This window comes from Hypomesus transpacificus, chromosome 23 (genome assembly GCF_021917145.1).
Source record: "Hypomesus transpacificus isolate Combined female chromosome 23, fHypTra1, whole genome shotgun sequence".
In the NCBI taxonomy this organism is placed as follows: Eukaryota; Metazoa; Chordata; class Actinopteri; order Osmeriformes; family Osmeridae; genus Hypomesus; species Hypomesus transpacificus.
The window spans coordinates 10,292,464-10,310,917 of NC_061082.1; the positions used below are offsets into that span (position 1 = coordinate 10,292,464).

Sequence of the window (18,454 nt, forward strand, 5' to 3'; positions counted from 1 at the left end):
TCTAAAGTAAAAGAAAAACGAACAAAAAGAAAATGTATCTCACATCTATCACTTTACAAAACAGAACGGAGAACATTTTAATGTTCTAGCTCTAGGCTGGTTCTCTCTACCTAGGCTAGGCTAATGGGAGCAGTGAGTCTGCGTCTTCACTGCACACAGCCGGTGGATGCGGGGCTGTAGTGACGACAGGAACAAGCGCATGTCGCCCTTGACCTGCAGCCTCGACCGTTACTTGGTTTTGATCAGGGTCAAGGCAGAAAACCCGCACTCACACAAGTAAGTGGACAGGAATGGGATAAGTACTTGCATAGCCTTTACGGAGAGTGACGGGAACTCTGTTTCCACAGACAGCCAAAAGTGTGCAAGCGACACTTCACGGATCTTCTGTTGCAACTCCATGTAAGAGCTCAGGTCAAGTAGGGCCTCCTCCTCTTGGATGCTTAATCCATCACGGAGCTCTGCTGGGAAGATGAATGGATTTCTAACCCATTAATTCGCCTTGGTGTCCTCTCCAAAATATTCCCGAAACTGCTCGCGCAACCCCTTCAAATACACAGTGGCAACCTGCAGCACAGAGGCAACGGCCAGTCCTGCCTTCTCCAAAACGTACTCCAAGGTTGGAAACATTTCCACTCAGCCCTGTTCCACGCAAGCACACCACAGGTCCAGCTTTTTCCTGAATGCAGAGACTTTATCATGTACCAAAAAGACATGGCATTCCTTTCCCTGCAGAGAAGTGTTGAGCACATTTTTCTTTTCATAGATATCCGACAAATAGGCCAACCTTGCCACCCAGTTCATGTCCTCTATGTGTTTCACCAACGGAGAGTTGAATTCGGTGAGAAATAGGAGGACTCACACTCAAAGTCACACAGGCGTGTGACCTTGCCCCGGGACAACCAGCGGACTTCAGAGTGCAGGAGTAGCTGGCGAAAGTGTGCGCCCATCTCATCGCAGAGGATGGAAAACAGACGCGCATTCAAGGCGCGGGATTTGATCAAGTTGACTATTTTGACTGTCTCACCCAGGACCGCACGCAGCTCCTCGGGCATCTTCTTGGCCGCCAAGGCCTGTCGATGGATGATGCAGGACTCCAAACAGCAGAGGGAGCAACATCTTGCACTCGTTTCACCAGACCACTGTGGCGACCTGTCATTGCCCTTGCCCCGTCGCTACATATACCACAGCACCGCTTCCAATCAATGGTGTTATTCTCAATGAAATTATTCAAGGCCTTGAATAATTATTTTGCCGTGGTGTGAGCTGTCAGAGAATGACAAAGCAGAAACTCCTCCTGGACATTGAGCTCTCTGATGTAGCGCACGTAAGTCATCAACTGTGCGCAGTTACCAACATTGGTGGACTCGTCAATTTGAATGGAGAAGTAAGGACTCTCACGAATACCGTCCAGCACCTGCTCCTTCACATCCAATGCCATGTCAGAGATACGGCGCTGGACAGTGTTGTCAGACAAGGGGATGACATTCAACTTGGCCGCAGCAGCTTCTCCCATCATCACCGAGCACATATCCTTTGCAGCAAGTAGGAGTAAGGTTTCGCCGATGCTGTGGGGCTTACCCGCCTTTGCAATACGTAATGCTACCAGATATGATGCCTCAGTTGCCTTGCTATTGGTGGTGCTGAATGTTTCGACTGTCTTCTTCCAGCGGTTTTAACACCAAACCTTTGTGCTTGGTTTCCAGATGCCTGCGGAGTTTGCAGGGTCTCATGCTATCATTAGCCAGAACCTCTTTGCAGACCACACATTGTGGTTTTTGAACATTGGCTGGCCCTATCCAAGAAAATCCCAACTTTAAATATTCCTCATCATATTTTCTGCGCTTTCTGCTGGGTTCAGACATTTTTTATCGGTAAAGTTGCTGTCACTGCTAGCAATTTTCTTTTTGTGTCAAGTTTATTTCAAGACTGAGAGAGTGATTAAATGACATTAAAATATGTATATATATTTGTGTATTCTATTCCATACATCTACAAAATTATTATTTTCCAGAAAGCATTTTTTAATTTATTTTTATATAATTAAAAAATATATATTTGCCGCCTCCCCTGAAACGCTTTGGCGCGCCTCCCCTGAAACTCTCTGGCGCCCCCCAGGGGAGGCGCGCCGCAACACTTTGAAAACTCCTGGTTTAGGAAATATGTACATTTTGTGGTGAATGTACAACTGGAGACTAGGTATGGCTACTATTGGCACGGTTTTAGTTCCAATGTTAATTAAGTCCGGTGGAGCGGACAATACTTTGTCGTGTTTGCAGTGACAACTGGGTGAATATCAATGCCCTGTATTTTGTTGTCCGTTTTTTGCTAGCTATGTAGGCTAGGCAGCAAATGTAGCCTGTTATATACTTTTTAATCTTTGCAATCTTCATCAATAATAAATATACATACTTTTTTTAGATACAGAAATAAGTTGTGTGTTTGTCCTTTAGTAAATGTACACCCCATTCTGTCTTTCTCCAAATATTTGAACATTATGTAGTACATTTGATCTTAATTAAACAATATATTTGGAGGTGATAAAGTTAAATAAACTGCCCCAGTTGCGGCGGCTGCAAGCACAGTTAATAATTTCCACACAAATTTTACCCTCTCTGGTTCCTTTTTTGTTGCTCTAAAAGCATTCAGATAGCCCTGTGATTTGAATTCAAAATAAGTTGGCTTTAAAAGTTTACATATAAATTAAAAATATAGTAAAAGCAATGAGAAGGGTCTAAATTTAAGATTCCATATCTCACCATTCAGCAATGCTTTTGTGTGAGCGGATGACAGAGGTCTCAATGTCAATTGGATGATACCTCATCCCTCTCAGCTCCAGGGTCTCATCCAAGGATCCCACCACGTACAGGGCATCATGGCGCTCTGACACACACAAACACCCATAAGCATGCATGATGCATTTATGGAGAGAAGCCCGCACACAAACATACACAAATACTTTTTTGTTAACAGCCATGTTGAATAATCTCAGGGCAGGAAAGGGGTCAGAATCTAGGGGATTTTAGTCAGGGTCTAGAAGATTCTAGTCAGACCATAGGAGATTCTAGTCAGGATCTAGAGGATTTGAGTTAGGGTCTAGGGGATTTTAGTCAGGGCCTAGGGTATACTAGTCAGGGCCTAGAGGATTCTAATCAGGGTTTTGTCTGAGGAGGCCCCACCTCCGCTGGCGTCTGTGAGCTCCGTGCGGCGCAAGAAACCCAGGTAGCCGGTCCGGGCCCAAACGGTCTGGGTATCTCCGAAGCTGAGCTTGGTGCTGAAATGGTCTGCATGTAGCGCCTCCTCTCCATATACCGTGTAGTAGCCTGTAGCATTGTGGGGGCTGCTTACCCATATCTGACACGCAGAGAGAGAGAGAGTTAGATAGGGAGGTGGTACCAAGAAAGAGGCATGGCTTTCTGTATGATAAGGTGTTGCCTACTGTGGAGGGGCATGGTCTTTGGTCTGGGGAGGTGTGGTTTGTTGTAAGGGGAAGTGTGGCACACCTCTGGTGACCGCTGATGACTCACCTCTCCTAAGTGGGAGTCTCCCAGCGGGCCTTTGGTTTCGGTGTTGGCGATGATGACTTTTACCCCAGGCAGAATCTGGAGGAGACACACAACCACAGAGTCTTTCACATGGCTTATTCTACACAGTCCTCCTGAGCTTCATCAAATGTATTAATTTATCCAAAACGACATGTAGGGGGGATTTGAGCTCACAACCTCCTGCTCTGCAGTTAACGCTCTAACCAGTGAGCTACAGCTATCCCCCCTTCATAAGAGCTTCCCATGTACTGACACACTGATCAATACATGGAGGATGAGACACATCAACTGATTACCCATGCCGTTGCGTATTTTTTTAATTCCTCATGGACACCGACATGGGGCCAGCTTTTAATTTGAATGGATTAAGGAGAATTGCTAAATTAGCTGAATTGATTTAGATAATTTCACTACATTGAAGTGATAGCTGTGCTCTTTGCACTGTGACACAACAATGAGGTTGGGAGCTCTGGGGTATGTTGTCTTACCTTGCCAGACTCCATCAGAGGCAAGCTGTGTGGTGACCCTCTCTCCACCAACCTCACCCTGGAACACACACATTCGTCATCCACATGGCAACAACTCACTTTCCAATACAGTGGGAATATCCTGATCCACAGGACGGCTGGGCACAATGTTGGGGCTTAATTCCACTACATGTTAGTACCACTATAGTATAGTATAAAATAGTAAAGCATAGTACAATATAATATTAGTTCAATATAGTATAGTATAGCATAGCATAGCAAAGTATAGTATTATACAGTATAGCATAGTATATTATAATATAGTGTATTATAGTATAGTAAAGCATCAGATAGTATAGTTTAATATAGAATAGTAAAAGGCTTTCCTAACTCTGGATTTATACAGGATAGTATAAAGTGGGTGGAGGTGAAGTGGAGCTCCCTACAGTACCTGTCGTGTCGCAGCGCTCTCATGTCCAGGTAGACTGTAGTGGGGTCTGGTCCTGCTGTGCCCTGAGGAGAAACACACACACACACACAGGGCTGTTACTGCATGCTGCACACTGACTGTGAATGTGTGCGAGGCTGTGGGTGGTGGGGAGGGGAGGGTTCAAGAAGCTGCTGAAAATGGAAAGTAAGTCCTTTACAAAGCAGGCCGGAAGCCATTGATAGACAGTAATGATTGTAGAGGAGAATGCAACCGCATAGCCATGTCAACTTCAGATGCTTGACCTTCAGGGTTTAGTACGGTGGCCCACCCGTGCACAACACAACAACATTAGCAAAGCAAACAAAAGTTGAAAACATTATATTAGCTAACGTTACCTAGAGCAATTTATGGTTGCAGACTTTGATGGTTTCTTTTTGTGATTTTCCTTAAGGTACACATCAGTGTCTTTAACAGGTGTCCCCAAACTACGGCCCGCGGGCCAGATCGCCAACGCATTTGGACCGGCCCTCTGAACAATGCCGGTCTTAAAAAAAAAAAAAAAAAAAAAAAAAAACTTTTTCTTTTTTTTTTATTAAATGATGTTTTGATTTCAATAGCAATGAATATGAAAAAAGTTATTTACAATATTATATTATAATGCTCTTTTAATAGGCTGTGATATGTACGAATGTACGTGCATAACATAGTAATAAACTAATCTAGCATAAGTCGGCCGAGACTCCCCGGCACGACGTGAGGTGGGGTTGGACCCAAATGCAGGGGAGTCAGCAGGCATGGTCGAAAACAACGGGTTTAATACTTGAAACGGGAAACAGACAGGGTACACGCACGCAGGGGTAGTAGCAGTATGACAAGACAAAGACTGGACACAAAACAGAAACCTAAATACACAGAACCAAATGACACACAGGTGAAGACAATGACACTAACAAGAACCAGACAGGTGAAGACAATGACAGGGAAACACTAGGACAGGGCAAAACCAAAAACAATAGGGGGGCACGGCTGTGGCCGTGACAACAGGTGTGCCTTAAGTTAACCATGACTTTGTCTTTGATCACAAATAGACCAACGGACACGCCAAAACCAATGTCTGGCTCTGCAACACACTGGAATCTTACTGGATCATAGGCCCAGGATGATAAAGCAATATGAACATGTAAAGGTAGTGTTCTCCTTGGCCCAGTCCAATAAATATTAATCTAAACCATAGATGAAGCTGACAGGAAGTATGAGCCGAAGGCCGTTCAGCGCCATGCATGAAATCAATATGAAAACTGAAATAAACCAGGCAACAGCAGCAGCCCAATCAGAACAGCCCTACTCATTTCCAAGTCCCACCTCCCAGCCCTAGTTGGTCAAGCCCTCTGTCCATCATACCTGCTCAGCCAGCTTCCCTAGCCTGTTGGGCTGACAACAGGGGGCGGGCCAAAGGACAGAAACACACACACACACATACACAACGTGTTTGGACACACAGCCACAGCACCACACAGAGAGTGGAAGATGACGGAGAAACGAAAGACAGAAAGAAGAGAAAAGGTGGTCAAACAGAATGAATAAACATGGAAACAGAAGGAAGACATTACAGAAGACCCTCAGGGCTCGATATTAACTTTTTTACTTTGTAGCAATGGTGCTCCCACCTAAAAAAAATTAGGAGCACCAGCAAATAATTTGGAGCACCCACCAAATATAAAGGTGCACCACAACAACAAGAAATATGTTAGGGGTCAGATGGCTGAGCGGTTAGGGAATCGGGTTATTATTCAGAAGGTTGCAAAATGCAAAATGTGCAAAATGACGGTGTGTCCATGGGCAAGGCACTTCACCCTACTTTCCTCGGGGGAAATGTCCCTGTACTTACTGTAAGTCGCTCTGGATAAGAATATCTGCTAAATGACTAAATGTAAATGTTTTAAATTTAAAAACACCACCACTGGGGCTTTACATCCTGCCGCTAGCGTTAGAAATGTGGTCTTCTGGCTCTCTGTCCCACCTTCATCTATCTCTTCACTGAGGCTGAGGCATCGAGCTACCTTGTTATACAGCTATCAAACTTTGTAAAAAATATTTTTTATCCAACTAGGTATTGCGCTAGTCATCTCCCTGTCTCGTGACAATGGAGAGCAATGACAATAAGTGATTGACGGCTAATATTAACCATATCTAAAATGTGCATTAAAGTTAAGAAAAAGTTTAATTGGCTATGTAACGGTGGATAGAATAGTGGACTGGTAACTTTATCAGCTCACAGCAGGAGGCTAAATAACGAGCATTTTGAAAATATATTGAAATACGTCACACCATAACGATTATTTGCACTCGCACACATGTTCTCAAAAATATTTGAGTTTGCACAGATACAATTTCAGGAGCATATGCGACCAAAATGGTAGCAATTTTGAGCCCTGGACCCTTCTTTCCTCTCTCTCACGCCTCCATCCCTTCCTTCCCTCCTTCCTTCTATCTCTCCTATCTCATCCCTTCATCTGCCTGACCTGCAGACAAACTTAAATGTGATTTCTCCCACCCTCTTATCCTTCCTTGTATTACTCTTATCCTTCCTTCTATCCCTCCCATCACTCCCTCCCTCCATCTCTACGTCCCTCACCCAATTCCTCAATTTACTCCCCCCCTCCCCTATCCCTCCTCCCTCTCACCTGCAGACATACAGCCACGTTGACCCTGCAGCCGAAAGTGGAGCTGACGGCACGTGGCGACAGGCCCAGGTCTTTGAAGATCTTGGAGAAGGACTGGGTGAGGGCGATGCGTGGCCGCTCTTCTGCCACCACCATGCACGTGCGCACACATGACAAGTTCACGTTACGCAGCTGCACAGATAGAGGAGAGGAGTTAGACACTGTCGCAATATGTGTTGTATTTCCACATCATTTGGTTAAATGAATCATCAATTACTTATATAATATTGTATATTTTCCTGGATGTTTTGAACCATTCTACAATACTGGTTGCGATGGAGACATGTTGACATAAGAGAGATGTAGAGATAAAAGAGTTGTAGAGAAACCAGGAGAAAGATCAATAGAGATCAGAAAGATGTAGAAATAAGTACAGATAAGTAGAGATAGATGTAGGGGAACTAACCAGCATAGACAAGAAAACAGATAAATAGAAACTAGTAGAGATCATACAGATTAATAGAGATCAATTGAGATCAGTTAAAATCAACAGATATAAGTAGAGCTCAATAGAGATACATTGAGATCAGTAGAGATACAGTAGAAACCAGTAGAGATATCGGGAGACTGACCCGTAGAGCCTCTGTCTGAGAGCCCAGCCCCTTGGTGCACATCTCCATGACTGAGTAGGAACAGAAGGTGACGCGGACCTTGTATTGGCTGACGGCAGACAGCCACAGAGACACGCTACTCTCCAGCTCCAGAGGAGGAACCAGGATGGACTGGTGGCCCGAGTACACACTACACAGCCAGACAACAGGTAGACAGGCAGACAGACATACAGGCAGGTAGACAGACACGTAGGCAGACACTTCAGTATCACCTTAGTTTACAGGCTAAAGTTATTTGCAGGTCACGTAAAAACAAAATCATATTGTAGAACAGCTTGCACATCCAGTTTAAGATTGAAAAGTTTTCTGTGTGTATAAAGCTTGCAGGTCCATTTTAAGGTTGAGAGGGGTGCTGTGTTTACCTGCACAGGCACCAGAGAGCGAAGCCCAGGCCACAGTAGGGGTCCAGGCAGATGGCGATCTGCCGTGAGGGGTAGAGCTCACATTGCAGCTTGATGGAGCGACATAAGGCACTGGTAGCAGCATGGGACATCTGGGGACGAAGAGGGGTGTGAGTGTGTGGTGCAGAAGAGTGTGAGTGTGATTGTGGAGGAGAGGGGTGAGTGTAGGTGTGTGTGTGTGTGGGGGGGGTTTAAAAATCCATTAGCAAATCACAACAATTTAACTGAACCATAGACGAAAGCAAGTAATGAAAATAATCTTATTATTCATGTTTTGAGAGACAGCTCTTAGGAGATGATGACTGTGCTCTGATTACACCTGCTGACTCCAGTAACATGCATTCCTAGTACAATGTCTCTCTTCAAACGGTAGATGTCTGCACTCTCACCTGCCTGAAGAGAGGACTACGTTACAGCTGCCGTCAGCTCCTAGTCTCTATCTGGATGGGAGTGAGGCTCCCAGGTCCAGCATGGCTCACCTTGACCCCTGCCAGGATGCCTGTAGTGGACACGCTGAAGTCCAGGTAGGCCAACATCTCAGGGGTGGGGGGCTTGTAGATCTGGGGGCTTTTCTTCCTAGGGAGGTCGTCTGAGGACGAGGAGGGTATGTGTGTGTGTCCATTGTAATGTTTTTATGGTGGGTCTTTTCTGCTGTGTATGTGTGTGTTTGTGTTTATACATGTGTGTGTGTATACTTGTGTCCAGCACCATGTGTGTGTGTGTGTGTGTGTGTGTGTGTGTGTACCTGTGTCCAGCACCATGTGTGTGTGTGTGTATCTGTGTCCAGCACCATGTGTGTGTGTGTGTGTTACCTTTGTCCAGCACTATGTGTGTGTGTGTGTGTGTACCTGTGTCCAGCACCGTACGTGTGTGTATGTGTACCTGTGTCCAGCACCATGTGTGTGTGTACCTGTGTCCAGCACCATGTGTGTGTGTGTACCTGTGTCCAGCACCATGGGCCAGCTCTTTACATCCACAGCAGCTGCTGCTTCTTTGGATCTCAGGAGCTTCATTATTGTTTGAGTGGTCAGGATGCACACAGACTTACTGACCTGTCTCACACACACACACAGTAACACACATACACGCGTGCACAAGCACACATTAACACACATACATATACACACAAACACAAACATAATACGCTGTTTACTGACCGAAATGGCTGTGAGGGATGACTGAGTGTGACTGGCTGGTGACAGTAGGTCTCTATGCGTAACTGGCACAACTGATACCTGGTAGGTATCTATCTGTGACCCTACCTCAACGATCATCTTGACGGTGGGCAGGGTGGTCGCCAGGTTCTGGGGGTGAGGGGGTCGGACAGTGACTGGCACACAGCCAGCATATAGACACCCATAGAAGGTGGCGATCAAGTCGATGCCTGGCCAGACAGAGAACAGAACATACAGCTTAAAGAGCATGGCTGGCTGTTTGTGTGTTTGGTGGGTTGTGTTTCTGGGTGGCTGTCTGTCTGTATGTGCATGTGTCTCTCTGTATCCATTTGTCTGTCTGCCTGTGTGTATCTGTCTTGTCTGTGTGTTTGTCTGTCTGTCTCTCTCCTGTTAGTCTGTCTGTTGGCCTGTTTGTCATCTCCCTCACCAGGAGGGTAGACCAGCGCCACGTGGTCTCCCGTGTTGAGACGGCCTTTCTCCATCAGCGCCACGGCAACGCGCTCTGCCCGCTTGTGCAGCTGCAGACAGGAAGCTGTGCTTGCCACTGCGCCCTGGTGTCAACAACAACAGCAACAGTTAGCAGACACACCTTCCACAATCTAATGACACAGAAGGACACACTGGAGGAATAACACAACAAATACGTTTAACAAACTCCAACAAACTATCTTAGACAAACAAATGGCAAACTATTTTTTCAAAGGCCCTGAGGACGGATGGCTTGCTAGAAAGCTTGTAGGTTGGGTGCCAGGACAGAGAGAGAAACCAGCGAGACAGAGAGAGATAGAGCAGGGAACCCAGAGCAGAGAGGGTTGGTACCTTGGCGTTGAGCACCAGGAAGAGAGGGTGGTCTGGCGTGGCCTGGGCCCTCCATTGTAACACATCCTGCATGTACAGGAACTGTGGGAGAGGAGCAAAGAGACGGGGATCACTCACTCACACGCACACACATATACACACACACAGATACACAAAGAGACACACATACACACAGAGACCCACTCACACAGACACACACATAAACAGAGACACACAAATGAGATGGAGGGTGAGATGGAGAAGTGCTAGCTACCTTACATACCTGGTCATTGTCCTCCAGTTGGGACACGTCTCTGCCACAGGCCTGGGCGATCCTCTTGCCTGCCACCAGGTTGCCCACTATCATAGAAGCAGGACCCACCTCTGCCCATGCCAGAAACATAACCATGTTTATCATCATCATGTTTATCATCATCATTCTCATTACCATGGTTATCATCATCATCATCATGTTTATCATCATCATTCTCATTACCATGGTTATCATCATCATCATGTTTATCATCATCATTCTCATCACCATGGTTATCATCATCACCATCCTCATGTTTATCATCATCATCATCACCGTGTTTATCATCATCTTCAACATGCTTATCATCATCATCATAATCATTATTACAAGGTATTCCCAGTACTGTGCCCCTGGTTCCTACCTGGCTGTTTCTGCCGGGGCTTGGGCAGGTTGGTGACACAGGTGTGAGGGCACATGAGGACATTGCAGGGGTGCAGCGCCCCCTCCAGGAAGCGTTGCTTGGTCTCCGAGATGTGGATGCCCCCCAGTGGGGCTTTGGGGAGCGTGTTGGCAGGCACTAGGGCCAGGCAGTACAGACCCACCTGGTGGATGCTGTCTATTGCCTGGGAAACACAAGAGAGGGCTCAGCTGTGAAAGTGTGTGTGTGTGCATGTCTGAGTGTGTTCATGTATGTGTGTGTATTGTTTTTGCGTTAGTGTTACTTTGTGTGAGTGTTTCTGTGTACTGTTTGTATGTGTATATCTGTGTGCTGTGTACAGTGTGTGTATCTGTTTGCTTCTGTGTGTGTGTGTGTGTGGTGTGGGTGTACCTGGAGAACACGGCTCATCCACTGGAAGCTGTCCTCCTCAGAGGCATCAGGCCTCTGCTCTGCCACCACCACAATCCTCTCATCATGGAGCACAGACACAGAGAACACCGCTATCCTGGAACCCAACAAAACACTGGTATAACAACAACAATGGCTGACCGGCTGGTTGCTTGTGAATCTGGTTAGCTGGTTGGCTAAGGCGCTTTCTGGCTGGCTATTTCTGTCCCTGCAAAGTCCATGTACTGTTTATGTTCTCCTCCATCTCAGGTCGGTAGACAGCCCAGGCTGAGAACCCCCTCACCTCCCCCTGTAGACAAACTTCATGGGCTCCACCGCCAGCGCCGTGGCAACCACGTCATCAGCGTTGTGTCTCCGCCCACTGACCACCATCAAGCCATCCATTTTACCCACGACAAACACCAGGTCATCCTGGAGATGAAACACACGCACACACACACAGAGGAACACGTATTAATACACACACAGGAACACACCCATTAACAGACGTACACACACAAGCACATACAGCTGAAGAGCCCTCCTATAAAAGCAGAGACTAGCTTAGATAAGAGCAGGCACTGTGCTAGTGACAGACAGGCCAGTGAGGAGCTCACCGGTCCTATGAAGCCCAGAAGAGAAGTCCTGGTGAATGGACGATCACTGATAGGAGCTCCTGATAGAGTCACTGGGATGGTCTGGAAACACCAGAGAACACAGAGTATATATACTGTATCAACACACACATGCTCATACACATATGCACACACACACTCATACATACACACACACACATTCAGATGCCCAGCCTGTCGTGAGCATGATAATGCCCACCTCAAAGATGTTCTTGGTCATGCCAGGCAGGCCGTAGTAGGCCACACCAGTGCTGGCTGAGCTCACACAGATCTCCCCCACCTCGTCCGTCTGGCAGAGGTACGGGGTGCCCTCCAGACGCACCACACACACCATGGCTGTGGGCGCACAGTGATGACATCACATGCAGGATTAGACGGATGGATGGGGGTGTCGGTAAGACGGCAGCATGCAGGTGTGTGAAGGGGTGTAAAGGTGTGTGAAGCTATGATGGTAAAACACTGTAGTCAGTAGTATATAATTCTGTAGCTGAGGTGTAACTGTAGCTGGGGTGTATAACTGTAGCTGGGGGTATATAACCATGGCTGGGGGTGTATACCTGTAGCTGAATGTATAACTGTAGCTGGGGGGTATAACTGAAGCTGCGGGTGTATGACTGTAGCTGGGATATGTAACTGTAGCTGGAGTGTATATCTGTAGCTCGGTATAACTCTTTAGCTGTGGTGTATAACTATAGCTGGGTTGTATAATTGTAGTTGGGGTATAACTCTGTAGCTGGGGGTGTATAATGAGCTGTACCTCCAGGCATGACCTGGCCCACGTCCTGCACGCTAAGCACAGACAGCTTTTCCTCAGTGTCCACCCGGATCACACTGTGGCTCAGCCCCCCCATGGACAGAACTGCCTTCCCTGGGGGGGGCACACCCATCTCTGGGGGTCTGGGGAAGGGGGAGACAAAAAGGAGAAGGGAAGGAGGAAAGGAGGGTAGGGGGTTGAGATTGTGTTTGAGTGCGTGAGGTGTGACTGTGGTGTCACATTGTTGTAGTGGGATGTACTGGGATACTGGGTGTAGTAGTAGCCACGTACCTGCGGAGGGCGACAGTCATAGCCTCAGCAGAGCTGGCGCATGGGCAGATCACCTCAGGACGAAGCCCCCGGGCCTGAAACACGTTGAGGAAGGCGTCGCAGGAGGATATTGACCCTGATGACACACACACAGACACAAACAAAAATCTGTATAAATCCACTCCTCCCTTCCATACAAGCCCAGTATATGAAGATATGTGTAGGTGTGTGAAGGTGTGTCAGACTCACAGGGATTGGCTCCGTCGGCCACAATAAGCATCCTGAGAGAACTGAGGCTGACGTCTCTCTGATCTCTCTGGGCCAGCAGGGACCAGTGCATGTCCCTGGACTTCACCACCGCCACTCGTGCTGCAGACACACACACACATGGTTACACATCACACACAGCCAATCACAACAGACCCCACACTGCTGAACAGCCAATCAGCGGGTCTGTCACTTTCCGAGCTTCCTTCCAAAGAAGTGTTGACCAACATTATGTCCACCGTCGACCAACCTCTCCAGTTCTCTCAAGGTGCTACAATCAACTATGTCATCTTTGCATCCACAACCACAGGTCTGACAGGACTCAGTAGGGGTGATAAGGAGAGGGCGAGGTGAAGGGGGCGTGAGGGTAAGAGGAGGGGTGAGGTCTAGGTGGAGGGGGTGTCAGGGTGAGAGGAGGGGCAAAGGCTAGGTGGAGAGGGTGCCAGACTGAGAGGAAGGGGTAGAGGAGGAAAGGGGCCCTCACCTTTGTACATGTGAACTTTCTGGATCCAGGAAAGAGGGTTGACTTTCATCAGGGAGTAGGGGATGCTGATCACGTGCATCCGGTTCATCACACTCTGCAGCCATGCAGCCACCACAAAACAAACACATGTAGACAAACACATAAACACATCCACATGGTCACCACAGATAACACTTCCAAGGGGTAGGGTGGAGGGGAAGGAAGGGAGTGGGGACAAACAGAGAAGGAAGCTGTAGCGGGGTTAGTAACCGCTTCATTGTGCCATATGATGCTGGAACCACATGCCAGCGGACCACAGTGACTTAGGTAACATGGTATCAGAACAGGTATGAGTGAGTGTGTGTGATAGAGAGAACGAGAAAGGAAGAGTGGTGTTTGTGGGAGAGAGCAAGAGATAGACAGAGATGGATGTTAGTGTAAGTGTGTGTACTCTCAAAGCAAGCAACCACTCACAGTGAGAACTCCGTGCCACAGCCCTGAGTCTCTCTTGAAGTCCAGGACATTGGTGATGGTTTCAGCTGCAGCAAAAACAGCTTCACTTAAAATACTATACATACATAGCCTCACTTACAATATAATACATGCACAGACTAACTTAGAAAACTACATTTAGAATACATTTCCTACTCTAATACAATACTACACTCCCAGCCCTGAGACTGCTCCCTAGTTAGGGTGGAACTAGGACAGCAGGAGAGAATCGTCTTTACACCTCCTTCAACTCCCAAGCAGAGGATAGAGGCTGCCTCTACTCCTCCTCCTCCACCTGCCTGATAGACTCCCTAGTCCCATCAGAGAAAATAGAAAGTAGTTGTATGGAGGGGGCTGATGTGTTTACCTTCAGTATAGCCACAGGCCTGTGTGAGGGCGTGGCAGTGAGCCAGCATGGCTGAGTGAGACACAGTGATGCCCATGGTGCTGCCCTCCTTACTGGTCTTGTACTGGACACACACACACAAATACATAGAGAAACATACAAAAACACACATGTAACAGTTAGATTTCCATTAAAAAAGAGGAGTTAAAGAGTTGACGATGTGGAGCTTGCTGCGGCTCCACTTACCTCTATATAAGCGATGTCGTCGCTTGCTTCTCGTATCAGAGGGTGCCAGTCTTTAGGGGGCTTCACAACATGTTTACCGTCTGTTACAAACCAGAGCAGCCGTGGCCAGCCTGCACACACACATACACACAAGTACGCACACAAACAAGCATACACACACATATGTGTAAAAAGAAACACAAACCAGCATGATAGTGAAAACCAAAATATAGAATCATGCGACAGTTGAGAGTGAGGGCCGGGCTCGTCATACCTTTGAAGGTGGCCACCTCCCCTGTCTGAGCTTTGGGCAGTCCTTTCTGACAGGCGTCCGTGGTCAGTGCCAACGTCACGCCACAGCTCCCCAACAGGAAGCCGATCTGTTGACTTCCTGCGTCCTGACGGTTGAGAGGAGAAGGTTGGTAAGGACATCAAGAAGGCTGTAGCCTGGCTCTCAGACATAATTAAACCTGTTTGATGTATTTAACAAATTTGGATGGGCTGATCGGAAGAGAAAAAAGGGAAAAAGTGAGAGAGAATGAACCAAAGAAAGGAAGGATTTCTCTGAGCCTGTTTCTTTTTGAATGGGCATATGTTTTTGGGTGCGTGTTCTTATCTGTGTGTGCCCGTGTGTTTGTGTGCTTGTATCTGTGGGTGTGTGCGTGATACACGGTATTAATTTTTGAAATTGTGTTGTCAAGTTCCAGAACTTTCCTGGAGGGAGCTCTCTAATCTAATAGTCTGGAATGGTGTTAAACTCTCTACACCTCTCTCAGATTTTATAACCAAACTATCCCCCTCCCCTATCCCCCCTCTCTATACAAACACCCCCCACACACACTCCCTGTCCCCTAAAACTCTACACACACACCTCCTGCCATCTTCCTAGTAAAAAAGAAAAAGTTAGTAAGGCAGCTTCTGCAGAATGGAGCGCTGTTGACCTTCCAGGTGGAGCTCAGAATGGCGTAGCAGAGCTCAGAGCAGTAACTTCAGTGCAATAAGGCGGTTTAGCTAACTCCATAAGCATATGAACTGAACACACTCTCCAGTGGAAGTGCAAAGTGAGTGTGTGTGTTTACCTTGCGTGTGAGAGGCACCTCAATAGGCACAGGCACCAGTTCTGCTAGCAGGCAGCCATAGAATGCTACCATGAACATCACAGGATCATTGTTGGGGAACACCAGAGCAACCTACACACATACACATGTACACACAAAAGAAACCCAGAGCAGTTTGGTAAATGTGCCATTCAAGAACTACAGACCTACCTGCATTACACACATACACTAACACACATGTATATGTGAGGAGTGTGTGAGCAGTGTGTATGCAGCTCATACCCGGTCCCCAGGCATCAGCAGGGGTTCGTTCCTCGTGCTCAGCTTATTCAGAAGGGTGTAGGCCAGCTTCACACTCCGGGTCCAAAGTTTACCTGGAGAGACACACACACACACACACACAACCATAACTTTTACCAACACAACCTCTCTCTGACATTCTGTCTGTCTGTCCATACATTAGTCTGTCTGTCTGTCTGTCTGTCTGTCTGTCTGTCTGTCTGTAGGTCACACACTTTTTCTTTCTTAATCCCACGTGTGGTGTGAAGGTACCTACCATAGGTGAGGGTGTAGACAGGCTTTCCAGCGTTGTCCAGAGCCGTGAGGCAGGGGCTCTTGGGCTGGGTGGTGCCCCAGCGATGGAGGGCCGCAGGCAAGGAGGGTGGCCAGTTGGTCCCCACCCCCAGGGGGTCCCCGCCCAGGGGGCTCATCTGTTGCCCCTCTGCCCGCGGCTGGTTGGGGTCCGGCTGCTGGACTACAAGTAAGGAAAAGTAGACAGAACATGTCAAGTCAATGTTAAAAGTCTCAAATGTTGGTTAGTGCAGAGACAGTATCGTTATTGATCTGGGGTTTGGAGACGCGTACTCATACAGAACTCTGTACTGTCTGTGTGCATTTGTGTGTGAGAGTGTTTTGGTTTGCATGTGTGGGTGGGTGTATGCATGTGTTGAGTGTGTGAGTTTGTGCATGTGTTTGTGTATGCCTTTGTGTAGCCCTAACCCTCACAGGAGTAGGAAGGACTCAGGGAGACAGAGATGTGAAGAGGAATAGTTGACCCTCACCGTCCAGGAGCTCCTCGCAGTCATCCACAAAGAACTCCCGTAGCGGGGGCCTCTTGGGTCTCTTCAGGGTGTTCAGTAGCTGCTGGATCTTAGAGGACACTCTGCTGTTGACAGGGACACCTGCATGCACACCGGAGAGGGGGGGGGGGGGGGGGAAGGGAGAGATGGAGGAATGGTGGTCGGGTAGGGAGGCGGGAGCAATAGCAGAGATGGGGATATGAGGGAGGGTGGAGGGTGGACAAGGAGATGAAGGACAAAAACAGGTAGACAGAGGAAGACAGTGAAAAAGAAAAAGGAGACACAGACAGGAAGATGGAGAAGGGGATGGAAAAGTGGAGAAGCAGACAAGAGGAAGGAGATACAGACAAGATAGAAGATGGATGATGAAGTTAGGGATGGGCAAGGATGATGGAATATGAAGAACAGATTGGTAGGTCAGAGAACAGAGAGATGGGATGGAGGGATATATAGGGGGTGGGGAAGGGAGGAAAGGAGAAACAGATATCAGAATAAAAGAGAAAAGGTCAGTGTGCTAACGAGACAGACCCATCACCCAGCTTTCAATCAAGCTGACACTCCTGCCCTCTCCAGTCACCTGGAGGTCAGAGAGATCTGCCGCTTCTGAACATGCTCCCTGGAGACAAATGACCTGATGACTAGAGGACTCAGAGAGTCTGAGGAGAGAGGGCTGCTACCTAGCAACACAAGGGTCCTCAGTCACCCCATGAGTCATTCATGAGGTGCCTTTCTGAGATGCATTTTTTTAAATGCTCATTTAAATAGAGAATCAGCTACATTCTTGCTACATTTACATCAGAGGATGGATGGATGTGCCTCTGTTGCCTATATAAGAAATGCCTGTTCCAAAATGCTGTCTCATCTAAATGCAAATATAGAACGAATTTCTTTAAGTTGGGAGTGTGACTTTAATGTAGTAGTGTGTCAACATAAAACATGGCAGTTACAACATGAAAACATCAACACAAGCGGGCAGAAGTAAACATAGACTTATAACTTTACAGCGCGTCGAAGAAAGCAATGCAAGAAAACAAGTAGACAGAGGCAACACAGAAGAGAGGTTTTTGTTATTTTGTTCCACAGTGCAGAGAGAGCAGCCCAGACCCGCCTCTGTCCCTCGCACGATGAGGTTATTTGTGGAAGAATACCACATTCTTCCCCGGATGCTAGTTCTGCTGTGACATAATGATGCGACTCAGACTTGAGGCCACAGCTGCTGTCTGCCAGCCTCCACACCCCACCCAGCCTCCACTCCCTCCCCGTCCCTCCAGCATCCCTCGGTCCTAGTCCCGTCATCCTAGCCACCCCATTCCCCAGCCCTAGCCCTCCAGCTTCCCTCTGCCTCAGCCCGCCCCTTCAGCCTGGGGTGGTGCTGCAGTGAGTCAGGACTGGGGTAGAGGTGGGAGATGGCAGGGGTCAACGGAACTCCTGGAGGGAAAATTAAAGTCCAGCCTTGTCAAAGACAGAGCTCATTTGAGACCTAGGGGGGCCCGGACCCCACAATATTGCTGTTAATGACAACCAAGTCCTTTAAAAAGACCCATTACTTGCAAGCAATGACTATTATTAGCCAACAACTGACTTAACCCCTGTAATGACAAACACAGACATCAAGGAGCCAAAACACAACCTTTGT

General features: G+C 47.6%; 1 protein-coding gene across 1 annotated transcript in view; it reads right to left on the minus strand.

Annotated features, from left to right (window-relative positions):
- dip2a (disco-interacting protein 2 homolog A) overlaps positions 1–18,454 on the minus strand; it is a 78,648-nt gene that overhangs the window by 2,289 nt on the left and 57,905 nt on the right. Inside the window, 31 exon segments of the mRNA XM_047047004.1 lie at positions 2,757–2,880; positions 3,177–3,351; positions 3,525–3,599; positions 4,031–4,088; positions 4,461–4,522; positions 7,124–7,294; positions 7,735–7,903; positions 8,136–8,266; positions 8,654–8,763; positions 9,115–9,226; positions 9,437–9,558; positions 9,777–9,900; positions 10,169–10,249; positions 10,431–10,531; positions 10,825–11,026; positions 11,233–11,347; positions 11,534–11,661; positions 11,847–11,927; positions 12,064–12,200; positions 12,622–12,761; positions 12,910–13,024; positions 13,138–13,257; positions 13,640–13,733; positions 14,093–14,157; positions 14,478–14,580; positions 14,703–14,812; positions 14,956–15,079; positions 15,761–15,871; positions 16,022–16,113; positions 16,296–16,493; positions 16,801–16,920. Of these exon segments, the coding sequence (XP_046902960.1) occupies positions 2,757–2,880; positions 3,177–3,351; positions 3,525–3,599; positions 4,031–4,088; positions 4,461–4,522; positions 7,124–7,294; positions 7,735–7,903; positions 8,136–8,266; positions 8,654–8,763; positions 9,115–9,226; positions 9,437–9,558; positions 9,777–9,900; positions 10,169–10,249; positions 10,431–10,531; positions 10,825–11,026; positions 11,233–11,347; positions 11,534–11,661; positions 11,847–11,927; positions 12,064–12,200; positions 12,622–12,761; positions 12,910–13,024; positions 13,138–13,257; positions 13,640–13,733; positions 14,093–14,157; positions 14,478–14,580; positions 14,703–14,812; positions 14,956–15,079; positions 15,761–15,871; positions 16,022–16,113; positions 16,296–16,493; positions 16,801–16,920 (3,670 nt within the window).